The sequence below is a fragment of the Lytechinus variegatus genome, chromosome 2 (genome assembly GCF_018143015.1).
Source record: "Lytechinus variegatus isolate NC3 chromosome 2, Lvar_3.0, whole genome shotgun sequence".
NCBI classification, from domain to species: Eukaryota; Metazoa; Echinodermata; class Echinoidea; order Temnopleuroida; family Toxopneustidae; genus Lytechinus; species Lytechinus variegatus.
In genome coordinates, this window is record NC_054741.1 from 11,708,081 (window position 1) to 11,732,444 (window position 24,364).

Below are 24,364 nucleotides of genomic sequence, written 5' to 3' on the forward strand. Positions count from 1 at the left end.
CGAGTCCTACTGCTCGGAAGTGAACAAGTTGCTTCCTTACTCATATTCAAGAACGTTTTGACTAACCTCCTTTTTTAATTGGTTGCTTTGCTCCCTCACATACCCAACAATTTGTTGTCCTCTACATTTCTTCTGCTTGGTCACTTCGCTCCCTCTTACATATTCCTCAAATCTCTTGGCCCCTGCATTTTCCTTCTGTCATTTTGCTCTCTCGCATATATCCCCCCCACAAAATTCTGCTCTGTCGCATTCGCTCCCTCGCACATATCCCAAAATTGTTTTGCCCCACCCTGCATTTTTTTTCTGCTGACAGCCATGTCCTGCCCAACCTCTCTCTCCAATACCTTGAAATGATGGGGGGGGGGGGTAACTTTAGATATGAGAGTGACCGAACAATTGTAAATCAGTGAAATATTTGACTTTTTTTTGATTAGTTAATATTTTCTGTGAGAGTGATTATTGCAAAGGATTATACCCCTTTCTGTACACAAAACATACCAGTATTTTGAGAAATAACAACAGAAAAAAGACCACATTCTTCCTGACTGTTCAAATCCTTAAAAAAATAAAATATGGTAATTTTTACTTTCTCAGGCATTCATCACAGGCTCCCCAATTCCTGTCTCTATTTCTCTATCACCCCCATTCTTAATTCATCTTTTTGTCTCTATCCAACAGCTCATTTATAACTGTGGCCTTGTTCTATCCTACATGTATTCTATTCTTCTGTCAGCTTGCCGTCATTCCTACTTTTCACAAACTTTTTTCTCTTCTGACATTCAAATCAGAATGAATATACTGTAAGACATCTTCAAATTCAATGAATTCATTTTTGTTACATGCCCAGTGATAAACGTTTTCATTGAGCTATTTTAAATAATCAGAATCCACACAGCGTAAATTTTTTGTTGTAAAGTTGTGCAAATCAATGTTTGTCCAAACTTAAAAGCAAGTAATGTATAAGGTAGGACTTCTGTGTGGTTTTCAGCCTCTTCTCCAAGTTTTAATACAGTCCATTATTGTTGTTGACTTCCACTTTACCCCTCTTGGACTTTCTGGTATTCAGTAGGAGTGGTCTTCGAGAAATTAAGGTGCTGAAGACTTTGGCACTGGTGTCTTTGCAGTATCTGGGAGGTTGTTTGCTGAATCGAAAAGTCTTTTGGGAAATACCTTGGTTTGGGTGAATTCTGTAGGAGACGAATTAATAAAAAAATAAGAAAAAAGAATATTGAACAAAAACAGATACAAGAATGAAAAGATAACTATTCAAAGATAATTTTTCAATCAAATATTCGATTATCCATGAAGAACAATATTCGTTTAGAAATCAAACCTTTTGCAGTGACTTGCAACAAGATAATTTTTTTAAAAATATACATGATGATATATAAACCCTATCTAGCCCCGGGGGGGGGGGGGGCTTAATAAGCTCCCCTCCCCATCCACATTTTTCATGATAAGTCCACAATGAGAAATGAGGTACCATGATTACTTTTTGGTCAATTCTGCAGAGCTTTTGAGACACCCGGATATTCAGTTACGCAACATTTTATGAGTTTATGTCGGACCAAAAATTGCTCAAAAATATTATTTTGTATACACATTTAATCCAATGGAAATTCTATTTTCAGTCATAATTGACAAATTTATCATTATTCTTGCACTTATTGGTTGAAAATAATCAAATCTTTGCTTTTTATAATCAGAATAGTGCCATGAACAGATCCCATTAAAAAAACTATAAAATACATAAGGCCCCAAAACAAAGAAATACATATGGAATTATAGAAACAATAAAATACATAAGATTAGAAATGTCATTTACCATTTATTTTTGAGCAACTTTGTTAGAAATCATAGAATTTCGGGAATTCTTTAGAGATTAACCTTTAAAACAAAGAATTCTCTATTACGCATAAATTAGCATTACTAATTTATTAACAATAAATAATTTATTAACAATAAATTTTAATGAATTCTGTAACCTTTAGTTCCATGCTTGCAGATTACATTGATGTTGATGTGTGCATTGGTTTTCGTTTTGATCAGAGGCAAGATCTGAAGAGGGGGACCAAAAAAGCCCACCTCCCCCTCCCTGGGCTATGCAATCTCAAAGTAGCCCAGGATTATGAGTTAAACCAAATTTTAAAAAATATATTTATTTAGTAGTTTACTGTAAATACACAGTATAGGCCCCGGTCCATGGTTATCCTCCTGATTAGGATAATTTTCATCTCTATTTTGCTACTGAAAATTGAATAATTAAAGCAATGTTCTATCAAAACAAAGGTAGATAAAACAGAATATATATTTCTTTAGAACGCATGTATGATATAGATCCACTGTACCTTCTGAAGACGAGGCGGGAAATCAAATATGGTTGGGACAGCATCCTGTTTAAGACGTATCGTCTGCCCAGGTCAAAGCAAGCATCTTCAAAATGATCAGAACAGAGTACAGAGCTCTTGGAGGAATTCAATGAAGCTCGCTTCATATTGACCATCCTTACTGTGTTACAGTTCCGGTCTTGGTACCGGTTCAGTCCAATGGCTGAATGGGAATCTGCAGCAAATGTAAACACATGTCATAGAATCAATTACACATAATTAAGAAAGTTTGACGTGTCCAAAGGAAACAGATGCCCCCGCAGAATTGTAGTACAAAATGTTTTTTTATTGTTTTATGATGCAATTTTCTGTAAATCAATTAAACTATACACTAAATAAAATAAGATTTCAGTTCTTGATGTTTTAATAAGAGATTACCACAATTTTGTTTATGAATTTTGAACAGAAAAGTTGATATTTCCCCCCAAATTACTAAATCATGGAAATTGAATGCCTACAAAAAAAAAACACTTTATAAGTAATATGACATTTCATTCCTAATACATGATTATATACGTGTTGTCCCTAGGTGTCCTGAGTCTTGTCAATCGAGGGGGGGGGGGGCGAGGAGAATTTGCACAATGGAAAAATTGATATACATTGGGTTTCAAAGCTTAATTTCATTTCGGGTAAATCAATATGCTTTATTTCATTTGAATCAATTATACCAATTTTAGGGCATAAAATACAAATTCAATTCAAACCTATAAATATAGCCCTTGAACTACTTATTTTTTTAATTCAGGAATTCTGATCAAATGTATATTAAAAACAATCAGTAGGCCTATATAATGTTTTTAACCCTTATGAGACTGGGGGCTGATTTACCCCCTTGTCATATTTTGCAATAAATCCACTGCACAATTTTTTTTACCGCATCACTCACAGACTTACAGCATCACTCACTTTTTCGAGTCTCGCGCAACTTTTGAGACCAAAATTGCGACCCCCCTGGTATGTGCTTTCGAAATTACACAACATTTTGGAAGTGCATGCAGACCAAAAGTTGCTGGAAAAATGTGAATTTGCGTACAAATCTATGGAAATAGTGTTTTTAGCCATAATTCATAAATGTGCCATTATATTTCCTTTTACTGATTAAAATCAATTAATTTCAACTTTTTTACGGTCAAATATGGTCCCCGACTATTTCCATTGAAACAACAATAAACACATAAGAAAATAAGTGTGATGTTGAAATATATTGAGTCTGTGAACCAAAAGTGATCATTTCAGGGGCATTATTTAGTTAATTAGAGCAAACTTTTGATTTTACGCGTAAATTAGCAATGAGATTTAGGCAAAATTTGATTATAGTTTTTTAGAATATACCATGGGTAATGCGTTTGCCAATCATCGCTGTGATCCCATGATTGACTGCCCAGATCATAAAGCCCCCCCCCCCCCCAGTCTTCTTAGGAAATGAAATAGCCCAGTCTATGTAGGTTACTGGTAATGTTTTTTTTTTACTTTTTCATTTTTCTTATGTACAGATTTTCAAATTTATTACTAATAGAAATTTTCAGCAATTTCTGAAAATAATGATACAGATACAAATTTTGGCAATGACTCACATTGAGTTGTACATGAAATCAAGTTTTTAAGCAATTCGGGATCTGATAATATGCACTTGTGTATATCATAACTGCGTAACCATGCATGCATTCCAAAAATAGTCTTGAATGTTGTGTGGCCCTGCCATGTTTACGAATTTATTGTAGATAAAAGTGAGCTAATCACATAGATTTGTTTGTTAAAATGATATTCTTAATATTGATTGCTGTGCAAGATTGAACAGGGAGAAGAGGAACATGACAAAGCAATCAAGAAAGAGTAAAGGGGGGAAGAGAAAGAGGATTTATTTATAACACACAAGTAAAAAAAATGTGTTTTAAAACACACTGGTTAAAACGTGCCAACCCGGGCCCCAGTTAACGCGATCAGAAATCCATTCAATATGATTGAACTTAATATCATGCAGAAATCAATACGCATATAAATATAATCAAAAAAATAAATTTTGAACCAACTTGCATAATGAGCTGTGAACTTAGCCTGTATTTTGGTGACATCTACCTACACACCAAATTTTTTTAAATCCATTGAATGTTTTTCAAGTTATTGCGCGGAAACCAAGGGGGGGGGCTGACAGGGGCAACACTTAATGCCCCCTCCGGGCTTCATCTGCAGGGGCATAAAAACTCTAGGCCTACTCATCAGCAGGGGCCCGTTTCTCAACACCTGGACAAGTTAGTCCTATTTATCTACCAAACACAGAATTAGTTCCAAAATTACCCAAAAGGATTAACTAGAATCCATTAATATCATATTGATACTATTGGTGGAAAGTACATACCAGACGTAGCCTTAGTCACAAAATAGCAAATTTTCCAAAAGTTGCAAAAAATAGAGGCAAAATATGCTTAAAAAGTACTTAAACATGCAGACATGGGCATTAAATTTCTGAGGAAATGAAATTAACACTAATTCATATCATGATAAAAAAAATCACATGTAAGTGGACATTGAGATATTTATCCCAAGATATAAAATTTGAATAGTTTACGTAAGTAAACCATAAGGCTTTCTTCCTAACATGATGGTTTCTAGTGTTGCTGTTGGATGTTTGTGGTCTATATCATGGTTGTTCCACTTTATATGTTTGTCATTTTGCCTCCGACGAAGATTCTGCTAGGATCGAAAGCTTAGGCCCCCTTTTGACTCTCTAATTTACTCCATTGGCTCTTTTTTTTTTTAGATAAGCAGTTTTCAGCAGCTTCTTTTTGCCTTTAACATGATGATAATCAAACAGATTTTCAGGATTCCAAACATCATCAAAAAATATATTATCATGGATTGTTAAACTCTTTAGATACCTAAACGCACAATTTTATGAATGCTATGCGTATATTAGAGGAAGAATTTATTAAAATTTTGATAAGGGTCTGAAAACGAGTCCAATTATGGATGACCTGAAGTGGTAGAATCTTTGTCAATTCAATTATTTTACTACCTTAAATTAACACTTGTTATAATTTCTGTGCATTACAATTACTATTGAATGATTTATCCCACTTGTTTGCTATATAATTCATTTTTCTTTAAATTATTACGTAATAAAATTTTCAAATTTCGAGGCTCATTTGAATGTCACAGTCTATCCACATGATATCACTACATAAAGGACAAGTCCACTCCCAAAAACTTTATTTGAATAAAAAGAGAAAAATTCAACAACCATAACACTGAAAATTTCATCAAAATTGCATGTAAAATAAGAAAGTTATGGCATTCTAAAGTTTCGCTTCATTTCACAAAACAGTTATGCACATCTCGGTCGATATGCAAATGAGAAACTGATGACATCACTCACTATTTCTTTTGTAATCTATTATATGAAATATGAATTATTTTTATTTCTCGTCATTGTCATGTGAAATGAAGTGTCATTCCTCCCTGAACACGTGGAATTACATTATTTTAACATTTTGTGCTTCAGGCAAGGAGGTCCTAATTGTCAAATTTGTAAAAAATGAAATATTGTATAATTCAAACAATAAAAAAACAAAAGAAATAGTGAGTGACATCATCGACTCTCTCATTTGAATGTAACTGGCTCGTTAATATAACTATTTTGTTCAAAATAAGCGAAACTTTGAAATGTCATTAATTTATTATTTTACATCCGATTTTGATGAAATTTTCAGCATTGTGCTTGTCTGGTCTTTCTCCATTGATTCAAATCAACATTTTTTCTGAGGTGGACTTGACCCTTAAGAAAGAAGTAAGTTATGACAGGTTTGGAGATGTCATAACTATTTGGTCAAGTTGTCCCCGATCTTGGCAAAGAGGGATTCGTGAAACAGTTCGCTAACAGGTAGCTAACTATTTCCAATTTAGTTAAGAAGTTAGAAGACTTAACGGTGTTGAGAAACGGGCCCCAGTCTACGCAAGCAGAACCAAACAGAATCAGTTTGCCACACTCAAATTCCCAATTTGCACTCGCATCAATTATTTAGTTACGTACCTATCATTTTATGATCTAGTGCATAGAACAAATGACCATTTTTTTTAGGTCGGAATGTCAACAATTTTCAGCTCGTGCTTCGCATTCCCATTATTGAAATATGTACCATCCTCATGGTTAAACAGTCCTTAACAGGATCATGCTAGAACACTTATTAAAAATTATGTTCGTGCTTGGCATTCTCAGTAATTATCTAGAACACACACATCTTGTTCAGGATCACAAACGGTGCCTAGAATGTTAAATTTTCAGGACAAAATACATCCTAAATACATATATAAAAGTTCCAAAAAAGTAAGAAAAAAAATTGCTTGCCTTTGCACTTTTTATATAAGGCCTACGTGATTATTTCATATTGATGTTATTTTATAAGAAACCAACTCGCATATTTAATGACCCAGTGTAGTGGTCCACCCGGATACCCCCAACCAGTAATTGGGAGGAGATACCTGCGGGTCACAGTTCTGTGTGCGCACCCTTGTAGGCGACCCAGATTGGCTGGCTCCTCCAATACGCCTTGGAATGTCTTTAACAGATATATGGCACTATATAAATGCTGTGCATCATCATCTACCAACACACCCAAATTTTAAAAAATCTGATGACTTTTGATAAGATATCGTGAGGAATCCAACTCGCATATTTAATGAGCTGTGATCTTTGACCAGCATATTCCGAATTCGAACTTAGCCTGTATTGGTATCATCTACCTACACACCCAAATTTGTTCAAATAAGTAGAATATTTCATAACTCATAAAAAAGACATTATCATGCGGAAACTAAATTGCATATTTAATGTGTTTTGACCTGCCGACTCCAAATTCAAACTTGGCCTGTACTATCAGAGGGTCGTGTGTTCGAATCCCGCCATGGACTAGCGTCCTTTGGCAAGGCGTTAATCCACTTTGCCACTCTCCACCAGGTGTTAAATGGGTACCTGGTAGGATGTGAAAGCCTATGTATAATGTAGTATGCCTAGCAATTGAGTCTTGGAACTCTTGTTGGAGTGCTCCCCAGGGAGTGGAGAAGGTGCATACATTGTACGCAGGCATACAAGGTTCTGATGACCGTGGTAATACTGAGTCTGGAAAGCGCTTAGTCTCTTAGAGACGTCGTTCCGATGCATTAAGCGCTATATAAATATGTGGAATATTATATTATTACTATGGTGTCATCCACTCCTATGGTGTCACCCACTCCAAGCTGTGGGGAAGTTACACATTGATGCAGAGGTTCGAGCCCTGATCACGTCTTTCGGATTGTGACATTAAAGGTCGGTCCCAGACGTAAATAATCAAACCTGATTGATATACGTCTGTCAAAAACTCAAAATACACACACACACTCCTAGTACCAATGATTAATGTTAATGTTTGGACCTCATAGGCGACATTACCCAAAATATGGGTTGCCGGTTGGACAATGCTGTTCTGAATCTGATTTCAAACTCAAGACTTTGGTAAATGTACGCCTTAATACAAATTGGAGTTATGCGATATGACTTTCATTTGGTGGGAAGACATTTAATACTTTATAAAATTAGTTGAAATTAAAATGGATTATATTAATGCTCACTGTTGGTGAGCATTTCTACACGATCCCCCTATTGAGATTTATAGTAAATATTTTGGAATTATATTAGTTATGCGACCCCTCCCTCATGATGATCACAGCATTATTTGTAATGGGGATATATTTCGTTCATATTGTCTCTTCTTTCTCTTTTTAGCCTTTTTTTTGCTTGTTAAAACCTTTTCATTTTTTTTGGGGGGGGCTTGCCAAATTTTATGTGGGTCAAAATTACATTCATTTTTTTAGTGACAATCTTATTTTTCATTTGTCAAATTTTACGCAAGACAAAATTACCTTCGATCATTATTACAGTTAAAACCTTTTTTTTAATTTTAATTTTTTTTTGGGGGGGTTGCCAAATATAACATGGACAAAATGACTTTCCCTTTTCTTATTTATTTTTTTGGGGGGAGCTTGCCGAATATCACGCGAACGAAATGACTTTCATTTTTAGTGACCATCACTTTACGTGAGACAAAATGACCGGTTTTTTTTAAGTGAGAACCTTTTTTGGGAGTTGTCTAATTGTACTTGAGAAAATTCACCCCACCCCCCCCCCTACTTTGGAAAATCTTGGATTTACCTCTAGTTTTAATCATGATTAACCCTAAATAGACTGGGCTATTTCGATGCCTAAGAAGACTGGGGAGGGGGGCTGATTCAGCGCCCCCTTATGATCTCGGACGTCGATTGCGCGATCGCGACGAAAATTGGCACACATTACCCATGGCATAATCTACCAAATTATCACATCAAATTATGCAAAAAATCTCATGTTTCATTAATTATGCTAATTTTTGCGTAAAATCATTAGTTTGCTCTAATTAATAAAATAATGCCCCTGAAATGCTAATTTTTGTTTCACCTACTCTAGATAGGCATCTGATCAAATTTATTTTTAAAAAATTTCAACATCATGTTTATTTTCTTATGTATTCTATTGTTTTCTAAATTTCTTATGTATTTCATTGTTTTTCGACTTTGTTTTTCATTGTTTTTTCAATGGAAATTGTCAGGGACTTTATTTTGACCATGAAAAAGATAAAATAAATTGATTTTAAGCAGTAAAAGGAAAAAATAATACATTTATGAATTTTGGCTAAAAACACTATTTGTATTGGATTTGTACACAAATTCACGTTTTTGAGTAATTTTGGGTCTGCATGCACGAACGAAATGTTGCGTAATTTCGAAAGTGTGTACCCGGGGGTCACAATTTTGGTCTCAAAAGTTGTGCGAGACTTGAAAGTAAAAAGTCAGCGAGCAACGCGGTCAAAAAGATTTGCGCGGCGGATTTATCACGAAAAATGTCGAGGGGGGGGCTGATTCAGTCTTTTTAGGGTTAAGATCATGCGTATACCACGGCAGAGGCGTAAACCGCTGCAGGGGCATGCAGGCTGGCCCTTGATCCCTAGTGGATTTCACCGGAAAAAAAATCCAGATAAGAGAAAAGGAAAGAAAGAAAGAAAGAGAGAGGGGGGGGGAGAAAGGGAAGACTGGGAAATAAACGAAAAGGTCCCCCCCAAAAAAAAGGAGGGAAAAGAGAGAAGAAAAAGCGAAATCATTAAAGGGGTGTATATTATAACTTCATTTATAATTGTTTTTCCTTCTTTTATGGGGGGGGGTCAAAAAAATAAAAACCTTAACGAAATGTTTTTCTATAATTACATTTAGGTCTACACTCGCGATTTAATAAAAAATAGTAGCCATCTATATACAAATGATGCGTTAGAGTGGGTCAGTAGGAACTCTGTGTACAAGGTAACCACATGCACACAGTTCCACTGACCCACGAAAGAAACCCATGCATCATCTGTTTTATAGAATGGAATTTTTTTTTTAATAAACCACAAAAATTAATGATTTACTGGATGCATGATAATTTCATGCGTCCGGTAAATTTAATTTACCGGACACATGATTTTTTTTACCGGACGCATGATTTATTTACTGGACGCATGATTTATTTACCGGATCGATGCATGAAAATTCCAAAATCTAATGCAGAGCGCAGACACTTTGATAACCCTGGACAACATAAATATGGGCTTAACTGGATAATGTTGCCACAAAGATATTGTTATACCCAAAATGCCAGATACAGCTTTGCATTGACTATATCTTGAGCAGTTGAGGCAGCCTCCGACCTCCAATACATGTAGCTGTGTGTGTGTATGCGGGCCGCGCCGGGGGCCAGCGCCTGCCTGGGCCTGCAGTGGATATTTCGCTGTGCACAGCCAGCCCAGGGCAGTATAGATCTAACGTTAGATCGTACATGTATGTCTGGACTTCTCAACTAACGAGTATGTGGGCAGTTTTAATCCCAATGACAATTACGGTACCGTATTTGTACTTACAGATCATTTTGCATCCTTTGATTCATTCTGCTTTGATCGAAATTCAAATTTTGACGTAAACAAGCGACGGTAACAGTACATGCGCGATGACATCACAATGACCTTTTCGGACGATTGCTTGTTTACAGTGGATATCGTTGCGTTTTGATTATCGGGATATCGTTCATGCAGCCCAGTAAAATTTTTGCATTGCTCTCAACCAATCAGATTGCAGGGATTTTCTCATCCATTACAACTAAAAAAGTTTTAAAATTGCTAAAGATCCAGAGATATCAAAACCCACCTGCTGATTTAGCACTGGGGTACACAAGCCAGGGTTATGCCCAGTGCATGCCCCCCGAATGTTCTACGTACAACCAAGATATAAAAAAATGAAGGGAATTAAAGAAACCAAAATTAGGAAAAGTGTAAGGTAAGATATCTGTCTCAAATTTAGATTTGCACGAAAGGTTTTTTCTCGCTTGCTTCATTCGCTTGGAACATATAAAGCAACTTTATTCCCACGTGCCATATGTTTCGGCCTCTTTCTTTCTACTATTTCATTTTTTTTACTCATCATGCTCCTGCCACACAGGGGTTTGCCCTAATGCATGAACAATCATTAAAAAATATCATTTTCATACCATGTGACTGGGAATTTTTTGCTCTACCCCTCCCCCCTCCTCGATCCCTGTATCGATTTGACTTGACATGGGCCTATACCTGATGTATTCTGCTTCAATATAAAATCATAACGGATAGAACGCCTTGAATACAGGCCAAACAGCCTAACGACACACACACACACACATTGCCGTGTCACGTGACAATCAGTATTAAACGAGGATGTGTACAACCCTATGGCGACAAGGCTAGTCGCAAAAGTTGAGCAAGTTCTGGACGAATAGGCTTCAATACCCCAAGAAAAGAAGTAGTATCTAGGGACTAATTAAAAATAGTTTTCTTAATGGAGTTCCATGTTAAAATCTAGTAATTTAAGTCCAACTTTTAATTCGCGTGCACTCACTTTTTTAACACAGGAATTAATAGGCACGGTGCCTAGAGTGTCATCTACCAACACACCTAAATTAAAAAAAAAACAATCAAATATATTTCAATTTATTGCACTGAAACCAAGTGGGGGGGGGGGGAGGCAGGCAAATCAATGGACAGGTGGAACGCTTAATGCCCCCTCCGGACTTTGTCTGCGAGAGCATAATTACAGAGGAGCTGAATTTGAAGAGGGCCTGAATCAAGACTGAAACATCGCAATACGTGTAAGTGGAGTAGGCTAGGGCACTCACACTAGTACGAGGCCCGGGGGGGGGGGGGCACTCAGTATATAATGCATAGTGGGTATGTGCCGCGGAGGGGACCCCCATTTTTACACCCAAATTTCCGTTCCAAGCCAAGGCATAGCATTTTTGTCTTATTGAGAAAAAAACAAAGAAAGCTGCTCCAAGGCAAAGCATTTTGTTCTTATCTAGAAAAAAGAAATTCGCTCCAAAGCTTCGCATATTTTTCGTTACGCCATTCCGGTCGCATTGATCTGCTGCAATTTTGGTGAAAAGCGGCCACAGAGCGCTGTCCGACCATCGTCTCTGAGCGAGCGCACCCGGCGGAGGCTGCGCTAGCTGCATCACGGATGCCCGTTCCATAGGGATGCATACGCACGTACTCACACGCTGGCGATCGATCCGTTCCAACTTCCAAGGACCCCCATTTCACAAAATTTTAGTTCCAAACCCCGTTCCGAGGACCCTCCTTTTTACAATACTCCCGCTCCAAGCCAAGGCCCCCGTTTTTGTCTCTCCTGCGGCACACCCCCACCACTTTTTTGTTCAAGTGCCCCGGCCCCGGGGTACGAGGTTAGTGAGGCTGGGTAAACTTGCGCCAAGTTGCGGCCAAGCCCGCCCAACATGCCCAAACTGTTGAATAAATTTGTTATTTCAAATTAAAAAAATATATTTGTCATCTGATTTCAATGAAATTTTCAGCATTTTGCTCTGTATGAATTTTACATTATTTGCTAAGTTCTAGGCCAAAATATCTTCAGCCTGTATAATTCCTCACCATTTTAGGTGTGCAGAAAAGACCAATCCCCCCCCCCCCTTTGTCTGACTACAGTACACAAACTTGAATACATGGGACTATAATTTTTACAGTACACAGCTTCTTGCAAATGAAAGTAGCAGGTATGGCAACCACTACGATTTCCCATTTGTTTTCAACGTAATTCAAACATAGCTGAACTTACGAATGCAATGTCCGTCCACATTCTACTAATTAGAGAAGTTGTTTGCAGCTCTTGTTGGCATGAATAACCATGATAACGTGAAATCTAAGCTAAACAGGAAAGGTTCACCAACATGCCGACCTGTGAGTGTGACCGTCCCGCGGCCGGATATCGATCGATCGATCGAAGATCGGCTTGAGCAAGGTGCAGCCAATCAGCGACGATCTCATATACCCTGCCAGAAAGAGGAGACAGAATTATTTTACATGGACGGAATTTTTTGTGATGTGACACAAAATCATTTCGTCGACAGAATTTTTTGTGATGTGACACAAAATCATTTCATCGACGGAATAGATATTCGCATCGCAACGAAATGAATTTTGAGGACGCAATTTTATTTCCGTCTCGACGAAATTGATTATAAGTGTGACACAAAATAAATTTCGTATACGAAATCACACTGCATCATGACGAAATGAATTTCGTTGGAGTGAAACACAAATTTTCCTACAGAATTTTCCTTTGAACACTTGGGGTGCCATTTCGTTAGATCAAAATTCATTTCGTGTGTACGAAATAAATTTTGTGGACGAAATTACATTTTGTCTCGACGAAAATTTATTTTGTGTGACAAGAATAATTTCGTATACGAAATAAAATTGCATCATGACGAAATCATTTTCATATGAACAAAAAAACTTTTGTGTACGGAATGGCGTGAATTGGACGGAGTATGGCACGCCAAAAAAAGTTTGTGGACGCAATTACATTTCGTCTAGACGAAATTTTTTTCGTTGAGACAAAATTAATTTTGTGTGACACAAAATAAATTTCGTGTACGAAATAAAACAGCGTCATGACGAAAAGATTTTCGTCTGAATAAAAACACATTTTGTGTACGGAATTGCTTGAATTGCACAGAATATACTGGCGGACACTTGGCGCCCCATACTTGTGTGGCAATCATTTTTGTTGTGTCAATATTATTGCTGAATGTTGATATTTGTAGGTTATATTGCTGTCTTTCTTTGCATTGAAAGCATCTGAAAGCTAAGTTTATTTGTTGATATTTGATTAGGAACGTACAGAATTATCCTCACTATTAAAAAAAAATGGAATATTGGTGTCACGTTTAGCACAAGACTAGGTTACCAGTCCAACATAAATGTGTACTAAAACCTAGAACAGCTTTTTGAAACTTGCTTTTCTTTAGACTGAATGCAATCTAGAATAAGTTCTGTTGCAAAACTCTTGGCCAAAATTTGATGTCAATCTTTGATAAAATGATTATGTTGTGGATTATTTTTGGTTTAAGTTTTGAATGGCATTGTACCACCAATTTATCAGTCAAATTTTTTCCATCTTATCTACCTTCTATCACTGTATATGTAGTTATTCATACGATATGGTATTTGCATTCAAGCACATTTTGGTTAAGATTTGATTCAAATTTTGTCCAGATATCTTTTTTAAAGAAATTTGCATGATATATACCGTACTGCAATTATGTTAATTTGATACCAAAATTATGATTGGACAAATGTTTATTAAAATATGGTAAATTTTAACAATTTTGGCAAATGGAACATTTGTGTTGAATTGCCTAATAAGTGTATGCAAAATTTCCACCCCAACTCATTTTTTTCCAGTTGCACAAACATCCAAGGATGCATCCTATGCAGGTATCATTGTCTTGGGTGTTGGAATCACAGGTAAATTTAATTCACAGGGCAAGTTCATCCCAACAATACATTCACCATATACATGTATTTAAAGATACATTTGAATTGAAATTGTCTATTTCAAATTTTGAATGAACTTCATGGATTTTACAGTGGAGACATTGTGGAAAGACACACATTTTTAAATCATCTGATAACTGATTTCCAAAATGACCCTCATGACATTTGAAAAGTAATAGATATGCCTAAATGTAATTTTCACATAGAGTTTGGTTGATAAGTTTAAGCATATGTACAATACCTTTTGTTAAAAGTCATGGTATTTTGAAAAAAGGAGAGTGACTTAATTTGTGTGTGGTTGTATCTTATTTAGAGTTGAGAAGTTAGGCAATTTTAATAATTGATTTCTTTATCAGGGATGCAATTTCTAGACTAAAGTCTGAATTCAGACATTTTCCAATATATTTCTGGCCACTTTCATGGAGAAAATGGTAATTCTCGATGATTTCCATACTTTTTTTATCCTCAGTAGCATTCCTGTCTTTATTCAGTCATGGACATTGTTTTTGTTTTATTTTTCTTACACGTGACAGGGCTTATGTTTTACACATTGGGGAAAGAGCTCTTCTCATCAGATAGTCCTAATGGTATTTACACAAAGGCCTATAAATTGTGTAAAAATAATGTAGAGGTATGTATACTACAGAACTTAAGAAAAAAAAAACAATGGCATTGAAATAAATAGTAGTGTCCATGTAGTGGGTGGATGAAAATAAAAATCAAGGATTTTACACGAATTTTGTAATTTCATACGGAATCTCAAAGTTCAAATACTTGCAATTAATCAGGAAGCCATTACCATTGATATTGGCATGCAAAATTTCAAATGCACAAGAGAATAAGGGAAATCACAATTTCTTGATGCATGTATTCAAATAGCACATGAGCAAAATGTAAACAAACGTCGAGTGAAACAGAGGTATAGAATTGTTTTAGGGTAGAAGTATTAACTCTGTATGACACTTGATTGGACCATCAGTTTTTCATGGTTGAGTGGTCTAAGGCGAAGTCTAAAGCTCTACGATATAATGACACAGGTTTGAATCCTGCTATTGATGGCTAATACTGATTTTAAAAATACATGTATAAATTAACCAGCTTTTTAGTGCTTGATACAGAATAGTTGAAATGTCTTCCGAATGTGAAAGGATTTCAATAATACAGTATCATTTTTTATCCCGAGACTGATGGCCCAATAGTCATTAACAAAAGAAGTGAGAAATGTATTTCCAAGTGAAGAATGCGGTGGTCCTAGGGTGAAACTCTCTTTTGAGTGCAGTTATTAATAATGAGGTTTCTTTCATTCCTGCTTAAGTCTATTGTTCCCAACTTGCTTATTGTTGCTAAGTAAGAAAACATCTTTGCCCATTTCATAAAATTTGTTAAATAGCAAATTTGCAATAACAGATTTGGGCAACTGAAACAATTGAATTTTTTGATTTATTGTAAAAGTGATTAGAAATTGTTCATTTGTTATTATAATAAGTTTGCATGAAACATTCTCCTAGTTACAATATCAAAAGAAAACAGTTGAAGCATTCCTTGGATGTACATATGAGTGCATGAATATATTATTGGCTACTATCAATGAAGTCTGGATCAGTGATTACACAATGAATCAAGTTGAACATAACAAAAGCATTGAATTGTGGATCACCTCTCCTGTGTAGGATGAAAAGAAAAGGTCAAAGGTATTTGATGATAGAAAGTACAGCTATGCTCGGATAGAGGCCTAAATATTTTTTGTTATAAAACCTATACTTAAAGGCGAAGTAATTGAGTTAAAAGTATTTTGAAATGCTTTGACTTAAGTTTGTTTGTTTATATAATAAGATACTTGTTTTAATAATTTGTGCTTTGTCAGAAATGAGGAATTGTTCATTGTAAGACAAATAATGAATAAATAATCATATAGGCATACAATGGCTAGAATAACCAGGTGTGACGTCTTTTTAATGAATACTGGGATAGAAATAATTCTTATCTTTTCTAGGCTATTTTTTCCACATTAGCAACCAGTTCTTTCATTTCAAGTGCTCCTTTTCTTTGTGCGACCAGCTATATTGTAATGCAACTACTATCATTCTGCAGTATGTAGAATTTTGATTTTTTAGATATTCTTGAATATTGTTTATGGTAGATATTGGAGATCTTGGGTGAATCTAAAAAAGATGGTCAGCCCAAAGCTTTCTATTTTAGGGGAAATTTGGGGGATTATTTGGGGGCATTTAGGGTCATCATGAGGGCAAAAACACCCTCATGTATTTCCTGCATTGTTGCTTTGTCCCACATATACACTTTTCCTGTCCTTTATCTTAACAGATTCAAGATGCACTGGGAACACCCATCAAAGGATATGGTGAAATGACTAGGAGGAAACGTAGACGGCATGTAAGGTGAGATTCAAATCACCCTGTGTCTGAATATCTTTCTTAGACCAGGGCCCTGTCGTAGAAATGGTTACGATTGATCCAACCAACCTCAACTGTATGGAAATCCATACCATAATTTCTTCTACTGTATAAAATTTGCACAATCTCCATAGTAAACAAAGAGAATCACACTGAATCTTCACGAAAACGATAAATGTGTGCATATATATCAGAAAATCTAGAAAATATTTTGAACAAATTTGCATTGTAGGTGTTGACGTTGCTGGCCGTCCATAGTTGTGATTGATCGAATCAATTGCAACTCTTTGTAAGATGGGGCTCAGAGTCATTATGTTTATTTTATAGATTATTTAACTGCATTTTTTAACATCCATTGCCCAGTATTTCTGCTCCGTTGAAAACTACTAAGAAAAGGAAGAAGACTCCTTTCATTCTGGAAATTTCAGTTGATGTTAGACTTTCACTGTTTTACTTGGGACCAGTTACAAAAATCATCATTCTTGTAGGCATAAAAATGCATTTATGCAAACAGATAATTCAAGAATAAGTAGTAGAAGCAATGATTATGCTTTTGGATTTCTTTTCTCAACTTTCAAAAGAGAGATCAAATTAGTTTCAAAATGGAATTGCAGGGCATCTTGGGTAAAGCAAACATTCAATGACTTACCCAATGACTTCATTTTAAAACTGATTTCTAATCCTTTTTTCAAGTCAAGAAAAGGAGCCAACTCTCCACCCAGGTGTTAAATGGGTTCCCGGAAGGATGTGAAAGTCAATGTGATTAGATTGGCATGTGTGCACCGATAAACGGGTGCCTGGCCAGGATACTCCCCAGGCAGGGAGTGGAGATGGTACACTTAACGTGTGGAACAGTGATGTATCCTATGACCAGGGGAATGATAATTACAATGTAAAGCGCTTAGAAACCAAAGTATGAAATCATTGCTATTATTATTGTTGTTGATGTTATTGTTATTAGCAAAATAAGCTCATAATCAATGATTTGGGGTAAAAAACTCATAGGTCATAGAAGTAATTTTAAACTTTACAAGTTGGTATGTAATATATTGTAGATCTAGCATTGGCAGAGGTATAAATTTTGACTGTGTGCAGTCGAGAATCCATCTATTTTTTATTTTATTTGTTTGGCAGCCATCTTGAGTACTCACAGGAGGGTGTTAACTTCATGAGAATGAAATTCTATTTAGAAGGACCGGAGAGGAAAGCTACTGTACACCTAGAGATGAAACAGGTAAATAATAGATGGAAATTACCCTTGAGAAAGATGATCAACATAATTCATGCATAGTGCCAATAAAGTTGGGCTTTTGGGGGGGGGGCATTCTGTAGCCACTTGAATGTATTAACATTCATGAGATTGACTTCAATGGGTGATTGATTCACCCCCCCCCATCCCACTCTCTCTGCTGTTTTATGGCTAAATTAAAAACAATCAGATGTCCAGAATACTCAAGTGCTTGGCCTGAGGGTGATTCCATCAAGTATTATATCTGACCTCTATACTACTGTTCACTCACCGACGAAAGGAAGCAATTCTGTGGAATATGCGTCTTGGTAAATTAGGAAAATGTGTCAATGTTTTATGTCGAAGTATATACTGTTACTTGCTTTTGAAATGTTTATATTTCAGATATTGTGGGCTATGTGACTCCATTTCCTTCAGCATCATGTAGAGCATACATGAAATGCCCCAGTTTAAGAAAAAAGTCAGTTATTAATAAAATTTGGAGTTGCTTCCTTTTGTCAGTGGATGGCAGTACAGTATACTATACATGTATGTTGAACCTTCCTTTGATCCTTCTGAAATGACTTGTTTTCTTTTTTCCACTCTACATGAAAAGTTATCATGCTCATAAGCTAGTGAAGTGGCAAGTGAAAGAAAGGTTTATTTATATTTTTTTTTTCTGTTTTTTTTTCAATTGCAGAATGAGAGTGGGCGATATGAGTACAGGTATCTGTTTGTTGAACTTGACGGCCATCCCAAACGAACAATCATTCTCGAAGATAACAGATAAAACAAGAGGACAATGGACAAGTATGAAAAGTTCCACCATACACTAAATGTTTTCAAACTGGATATGCATTGTCATGATATGTCTTCCAGTTTCTTTTATAATGACAGTCCAGACTTTTTGCATTTACTACAGAGAAACTCTACAACGCACCAATTCCTTTGAAAGTGCAAGTAAAATCACAATGGAGAGCTGAGGGGCATTTGTCGAAAATTTGCAATATTGCAAATTTGCAATTGTTCATCCGTTACAAATCTTTGGATGATTTGCTGACCCAGTCCACCAACTATTAACAAAAGCCTCTCAGCTCTCCACTGTGATTTTAATTGCATTTTCAAAGGAATCAATGTGTTGTAGATAGTTTCCCTGTAGTAAATGTGAAAACTACCTATTGGCAGTCCTGGGGGAGGTAGCAGGTTTTTGCTACCCAATATTGTCGTACACATGTATGCTTGACCACTGTATTCGAAACCACTTCGAAACATTTTTTTTTCTATTTGTCAAACTGATACCCATTTCACATAATTCCATATTTCTGTCTTCATTTCACCCTCTTAATGCCCCCAAATCAAGGAACACCCTCTATGATTAGTTCCATAAACTTCCCCTTTTCCCCTCATTTTTTTTCCTTTTTTTTCTTCAAAACATACAAAAAAAAATTGATGAGTTTGACACCTTCAATGCACCACTCACACATCTCATTTTAACCAGGAAAAGTTTCCCCCTTTTTTCTTTGATTTTTCTGTTCATGCCTGTGTATAACAACATAGCGAGTAGCAACTCTCTCCCCCATTACATAGCATAGCTATTTATGAAGGGTAGAAATGGGATATACAACTGCAGCCATGTCAGCTCTGTCATTTTATCATTGATATTTTCATAGCTGAAAGAGAAATCTAATCTTGGTAAAAAAAGTGATTCATGTAATAGCACAAAAGACAAAGATATGAAGAAATGACCCCCAAAGAAAGACTGTAAATTATCGTCAATGTTGGAAATAAATCGGATCTTATGAAAGTTATGGATGTCAAACAACATTATCACCCTGGCTTAATCATGGCAGCCTTTCAAGGAATGAATCATGCCAGTTCCTGTTTACTTCACCTGGGTTGAGTGCAGCACAGTGGACAAAGTTCTTGAAGAAAATAACTGTCATGGGTGCTAATACTGCTGAAATCTATGTTAACCCTAAAAAGACTTGGGGGGCTGATTCAGCCCCCCCCCTCGACATTTTTCGTGATTAATCCGCTGCTTGAAATTTTTTGACTGCATCGCTCGCTGACTTTACTTTCACATCTCGCGCAACTTTTGAGACCAAAATTGTGACCCCAGGTACGCGGTTCCGAAATTTCACAACATTTCGTAAGTGCATGCAGACCCAAAATTACTCAATAACGTGAATTGTGTACAAATCCAATGCAAATAGTGTTTTTAGCCAAAATTCATTAATGTATCATTGTTTTTTCCTTTTACTGCTTAAAATCAATTATTTTTATCTTTTTTATGATAAAAATAAAGTCCCCGTCAATTTCCATTGAAAAAACAATAAAAAAACAAAAAGTAAAAAACATGGAAATACATAAGAAATTTAGAAAACAATAGAATACATAAGAAAATAAATGTGATGTTGAAATTTTTGAAAAATAAATATGATCAGATGCCTTTCTAGAGTATGTGGAATAAAAATTAGCATTATAGGGGCATTATTTTATTAATTAGAGCAAACTTATGATTTTATGCATAAATTAGCATAATTAATGAGCAATGAGATTTTTTTGCAGAATTTGATATTACAGTTTTGTAGATCATGCCATGGGTAACGTGTGTGCCAATTTTCATCGCGATCGCACGATCGACGGCCGAGATCATAAGGGGGCTGAATCAGCCCCACTTAAAAAAAACAAAAAATTTTCATCGCGATCGCACAATCGACGGCCGAGATCATAAGGGGGGCTGAATCAGCCCCCCCCCCCCCCCCCGGTCTTCTGAGGCGTCGAAATAGCCCAGTCTATTTAGGGTTAAACCCAAATTAGCTGAGCTGTTTAGGAGATCGATAGTGACAAAATTAGAGGTGACAGCTCTTGCACTTGCCATGTACTTAATATCATTTGTTTGCTGTTTACTTTAAGGGAGTGTTCCTTTTGGATCAGCAATTAACAATCAAACAGAAAAAAAAGATATTTAGTCATTTCATGTATTAAAGGAACGATGGAGAAAAGTTCCTATTTTCAATGAACACCGATTCTAATTTTATAATTTTTTAAATTCAAATTATATTATGTCTGCTTATACTCCTTTTCTCTATAATGTTAACATGATTACTATTAATGTTTTGTTTGTAACTTCAAATGTGAAAATCATGCTCTGATATGTCCATCTTCATCTGATGTAAAATGAAAATGGATTGTGGTTTAACTCAAATTTTTGAAGAGTGTATACCATTTTATAGCAATCAAATTGTTATATTCATAAAAATATTAAGACAATATACCCATGAAATGCATTTACTCTTTGTGTATACAGCATGGAAAGAGCGGAAGGGAGATAGAGAGGGGCGGGGAATGAGACATGAGGAGGAGGGGGTGACACATCGAGGTGCAAGCGAGAGAGAATGGAATATAGAAGTAAAAGAGGGCAAGAGAAGTAGAGATGAGAGAGGGAAGGGGAAGAGGAAGAGTAAAAAGAACTAGCATTATAGAAGAGAAGTGGTAGATATTGGATAGTTCCATGTAGTATTAAATTTATCAAAAATGATCTCTCATTGACCACTTTCCATCAAAACCTCAATACGACATAATGACATTCCACAACTTATTAGTAAAAGTAATTAAAATTTCATAGATCAATGGTCACAATTCATGCAATGCTCTGATGATTCTTAGGGGAGCTTCCTGTATTGTATGTGTTTACAGAGTGTAATATTACAGGAACCATATCTGAATGACAACCCATTCATGCTTTGCATTACTCTTACCTTTTATATTTCTGAACATTTTTTAAGAGGAAGAATTACAAGAAGAGTGAGGGTGGAAACTGGAAAAATGGTGAAATAAGGGAAAGAGAAAAAAAGAGAGAAAAGAGATACCATGCAGATGAGAGATGGAGAAAAGGGAAGAGAGAGATGAGATGTGGAAGATAATAGATGCGAAATATAGAAAGAGGAAAGAATCACAATTGGTTAAAGCCTCTGTTCCACTTTGCTGATCTTGCTGCAATTTGGCAAACCTACAGATCATACAGGGGAAAATGAACCTGTTAACAGGGGAGGGAGACAAATACTTTGCACGAATAAAATTGTTAACTTAACGCCCACATTCTGCTAATAGCACATCTGGAAAGATCAGATTGTGCTCCTCCCACTTCCCGCTTTTCCTACAATTGAAAATGATAGTTTGCTGATATGAATAATTACTTATTATCCTGTCCTTATTGCTATACTGCTCCTGATTTCAACCGGTTCATATCCTGCTCTCTGTTGATCTAATGATCATGGTTTCAGATCGTGGTATTGGAATAGCCCCCCCCCCCCCCCCGACACCTTACCCATTCTCAGGTTGCCAATGGCACCATTCACCGAGTATCGATACACGTCCCTTTCAGCTTCTGTTTTTCTGAACAATATATGCGAGAGAAATGGGGGGGGGGGGGGGGGTAATTTGATAGTAAATGCAATTTGCCCTTGTAAAATTCACCTTGCTCCTCTCTTTGACTTGATAATTTCTCACACAAACCACTTTTCATCACAATAAATACATTAAAAAGTCTGAAACAAGATATTCCTTCATCGGTTTAATAATAATCATATAACTTAAAAATAAAATGAGTTACAATGTTCTTTTCATCAAAGCAATTGATATAAAATGAAACCAAGATCCTAATCATGATTCTACACACACTTCAATATACCATAAGGTTAGGCCTGTATAATTCCTTCAATGTAGATTTACACAACAGAAAAAAATTGAAGGTATATTTTATCAACGATCCAAATTATTGGATTAAACAATCACTCGCAGATAGTGGTCAGTAACACAAACTGTTGTTAAGTTAACTTGTTGACTTCTGAATTCTGTTACTAAAATACTACATACATGATACAGATCACATTGCATAAATAACCTGTAATTACACACATCTAACTAGCACACAATAATACACTGGTTACTAATCCAGATACAATGTACAACTAAAAGGAACATATTTAGAGACGAGAATGCACTCTCAACTTTGTATTTTATTGCAAATTCATTTTGCATGTACCACTTTAATCTTAAGAGTCCATTGCATCATGCAATCCTTGACCTTTGCTCCAGTGACATGCTCTGCTCTAAATTCCACACACTAATGGAATGACCAACTTCAACCTTGGTTTAACACTATACCCGGGGGGGGGGGGGGCACTCAGTATGTAATGCATAGTGGGTATGTGCCGCGGAAGGGACCCCCATTTTTGCACTCAAATTTCCGTTCCGAGGCATAGCATTTTTGTCTTGTTGAGAAAAAGAACAAAGAAAGCCGCTCCAAGGCATATCATTTTCTTCTTATCGAGAAAAAAGAAGAGAGAAATCCGCTCCAAAGCTTCGCATATTTTTTGTTACGCCGCTCTGATCGCATCGATCTGCTACAATGAGCTGCAATTTTGGTGAAAAGCGGCCGCAGAGCTCACCCGGCGGAGGCCGCGCTAGCTGTATCATGCATGCATGACCATTCCATAGGGATGCATACGCACTCACACGCTGGCGATCCGTTCCAAGGACCCCCGTTTTCACAAACATTTGTCGTTCCGAAGCCCGTTCCGAGGACCCTCCTTTTTACAATAAGCCCGCTCCAAGGCCCCCGTTTTTTGTCTCGCCCGCGGCACACCCCCACCACTTTTTTGGTCGAGTGCCCCCCCCCCCCCCCCCGGGACTATACCCTACCATAAACCTAACATAAAACCCTATTGCAACCCTAACCCTTTATCTTAGACGAAAGCAAGCCTGGAGCAATTGTCGCAGGAGCATATGTCGTGACATCCCATTTAATGACACTAGCCGAGAAACAAACTGTACATTTGATGTTATAATTCACTTGAAAGATGAATTATGTATCAAGCAGTTGACAGACATTTAAACTTTGGAAATGTTCAGATTACATAATTTAAAGAATCTCTTGGTGTTGATAATTTACATCCCTGCAGCATGCTTTGTGATAAATATGGTTCTTTCAACAAGAACAAACAAAATACACATTGTAATTCACTATTTCAAAACATAGCTTTTCATTTTCTTCTGTTTGAAGAAGGTGGGTATTAAGCACCACTTTAGGTCTTACTTCGTAAAACACTCCCAGATATGAAAATAATACATTTTAAATGAATATCAAATTTCTCCTGAGTCAACACATTTCTTTGACCTCAATGTATTTGACTCAACAGGTAACAATACCTGTTTTAATTCTTACCTTCAAATTAGATATTGAAAATAAAAAAATATGAAAACTATACCCTGATGGCCTGTGATAGCTTATACACACTTCAACATCATGTTCTATCAACAACTTCTAATATCAGAACAATAATCACTTTGCCAGTACGGTTGGAATCCTTGGTTACAACTGGCTGCTGAGTCTTGTTAATATTGTAAATTATCATA

The 24,364-nt window shown here is 36.3% G+C and overlaps 2 protein-coding genes across 3 annotated transcripts; one reads left to right on the forward strand and one right to left on the reverse strand.

The window, feature by feature from the left end:
* Positions 1-543: 543 nt before the first annotated feature.
* On the reverse strand, positions 544-12,727 carry LOC121407322. Of its 2 annotated transcripts, none has more exons than XR_005968904.1 (3): positions 12,582-12,727; positions 2,349-2,562; positions 544-1,187 (listed from the first exon to the last, which is right to left on the reverse strand). XR_005968904.1 is itself a non-coding variant. In XM_041598359.1 (3 exons), exons 1-3 carry the CDS (start codon positions 10,350-10,352, stop codon positions 1,004-1,006), a joined length of 405 nt encoding a protein of 134 aa, XP_041454293.1. In that variant the 5' UTR covers positions 10,353-10,573; the 3' UTR covers positions 544-1,003. The 2 variants fall into 2 exon arrangements, 1 of the variants encoding a protein (XP_041454293.1); XM_041598359.1 differs by lacking the exon at positions 12,582-12,727 and adding an exon at positions 10,346-10,573.
* A 1,001-nt stretch (positions 12,728-13,728) lies between these two features.
* Positions 13,729-18,734, forward strand: LOC121409495 (mitochondrial import inner membrane translocase subunit Tim21-like). Its single transcript, XM_041601414.1, has 6 exons — positions 13,729-13,732; positions 14,213-14,275; positions 14,839-14,936; positions 16,628-16,701; positions 17,851-17,950; positions 18,645-18,734. The coding sequence occupies exons 1-6, from the start codon at positions 13,729-13,731 to the stop codon at positions 18,732-18,734; spliced, it is 429 nt and encodes a 142-aa protein (XP_041457348.1).
* Positions 18,735-24,364: the final 5,630 nt, after the last annotated feature.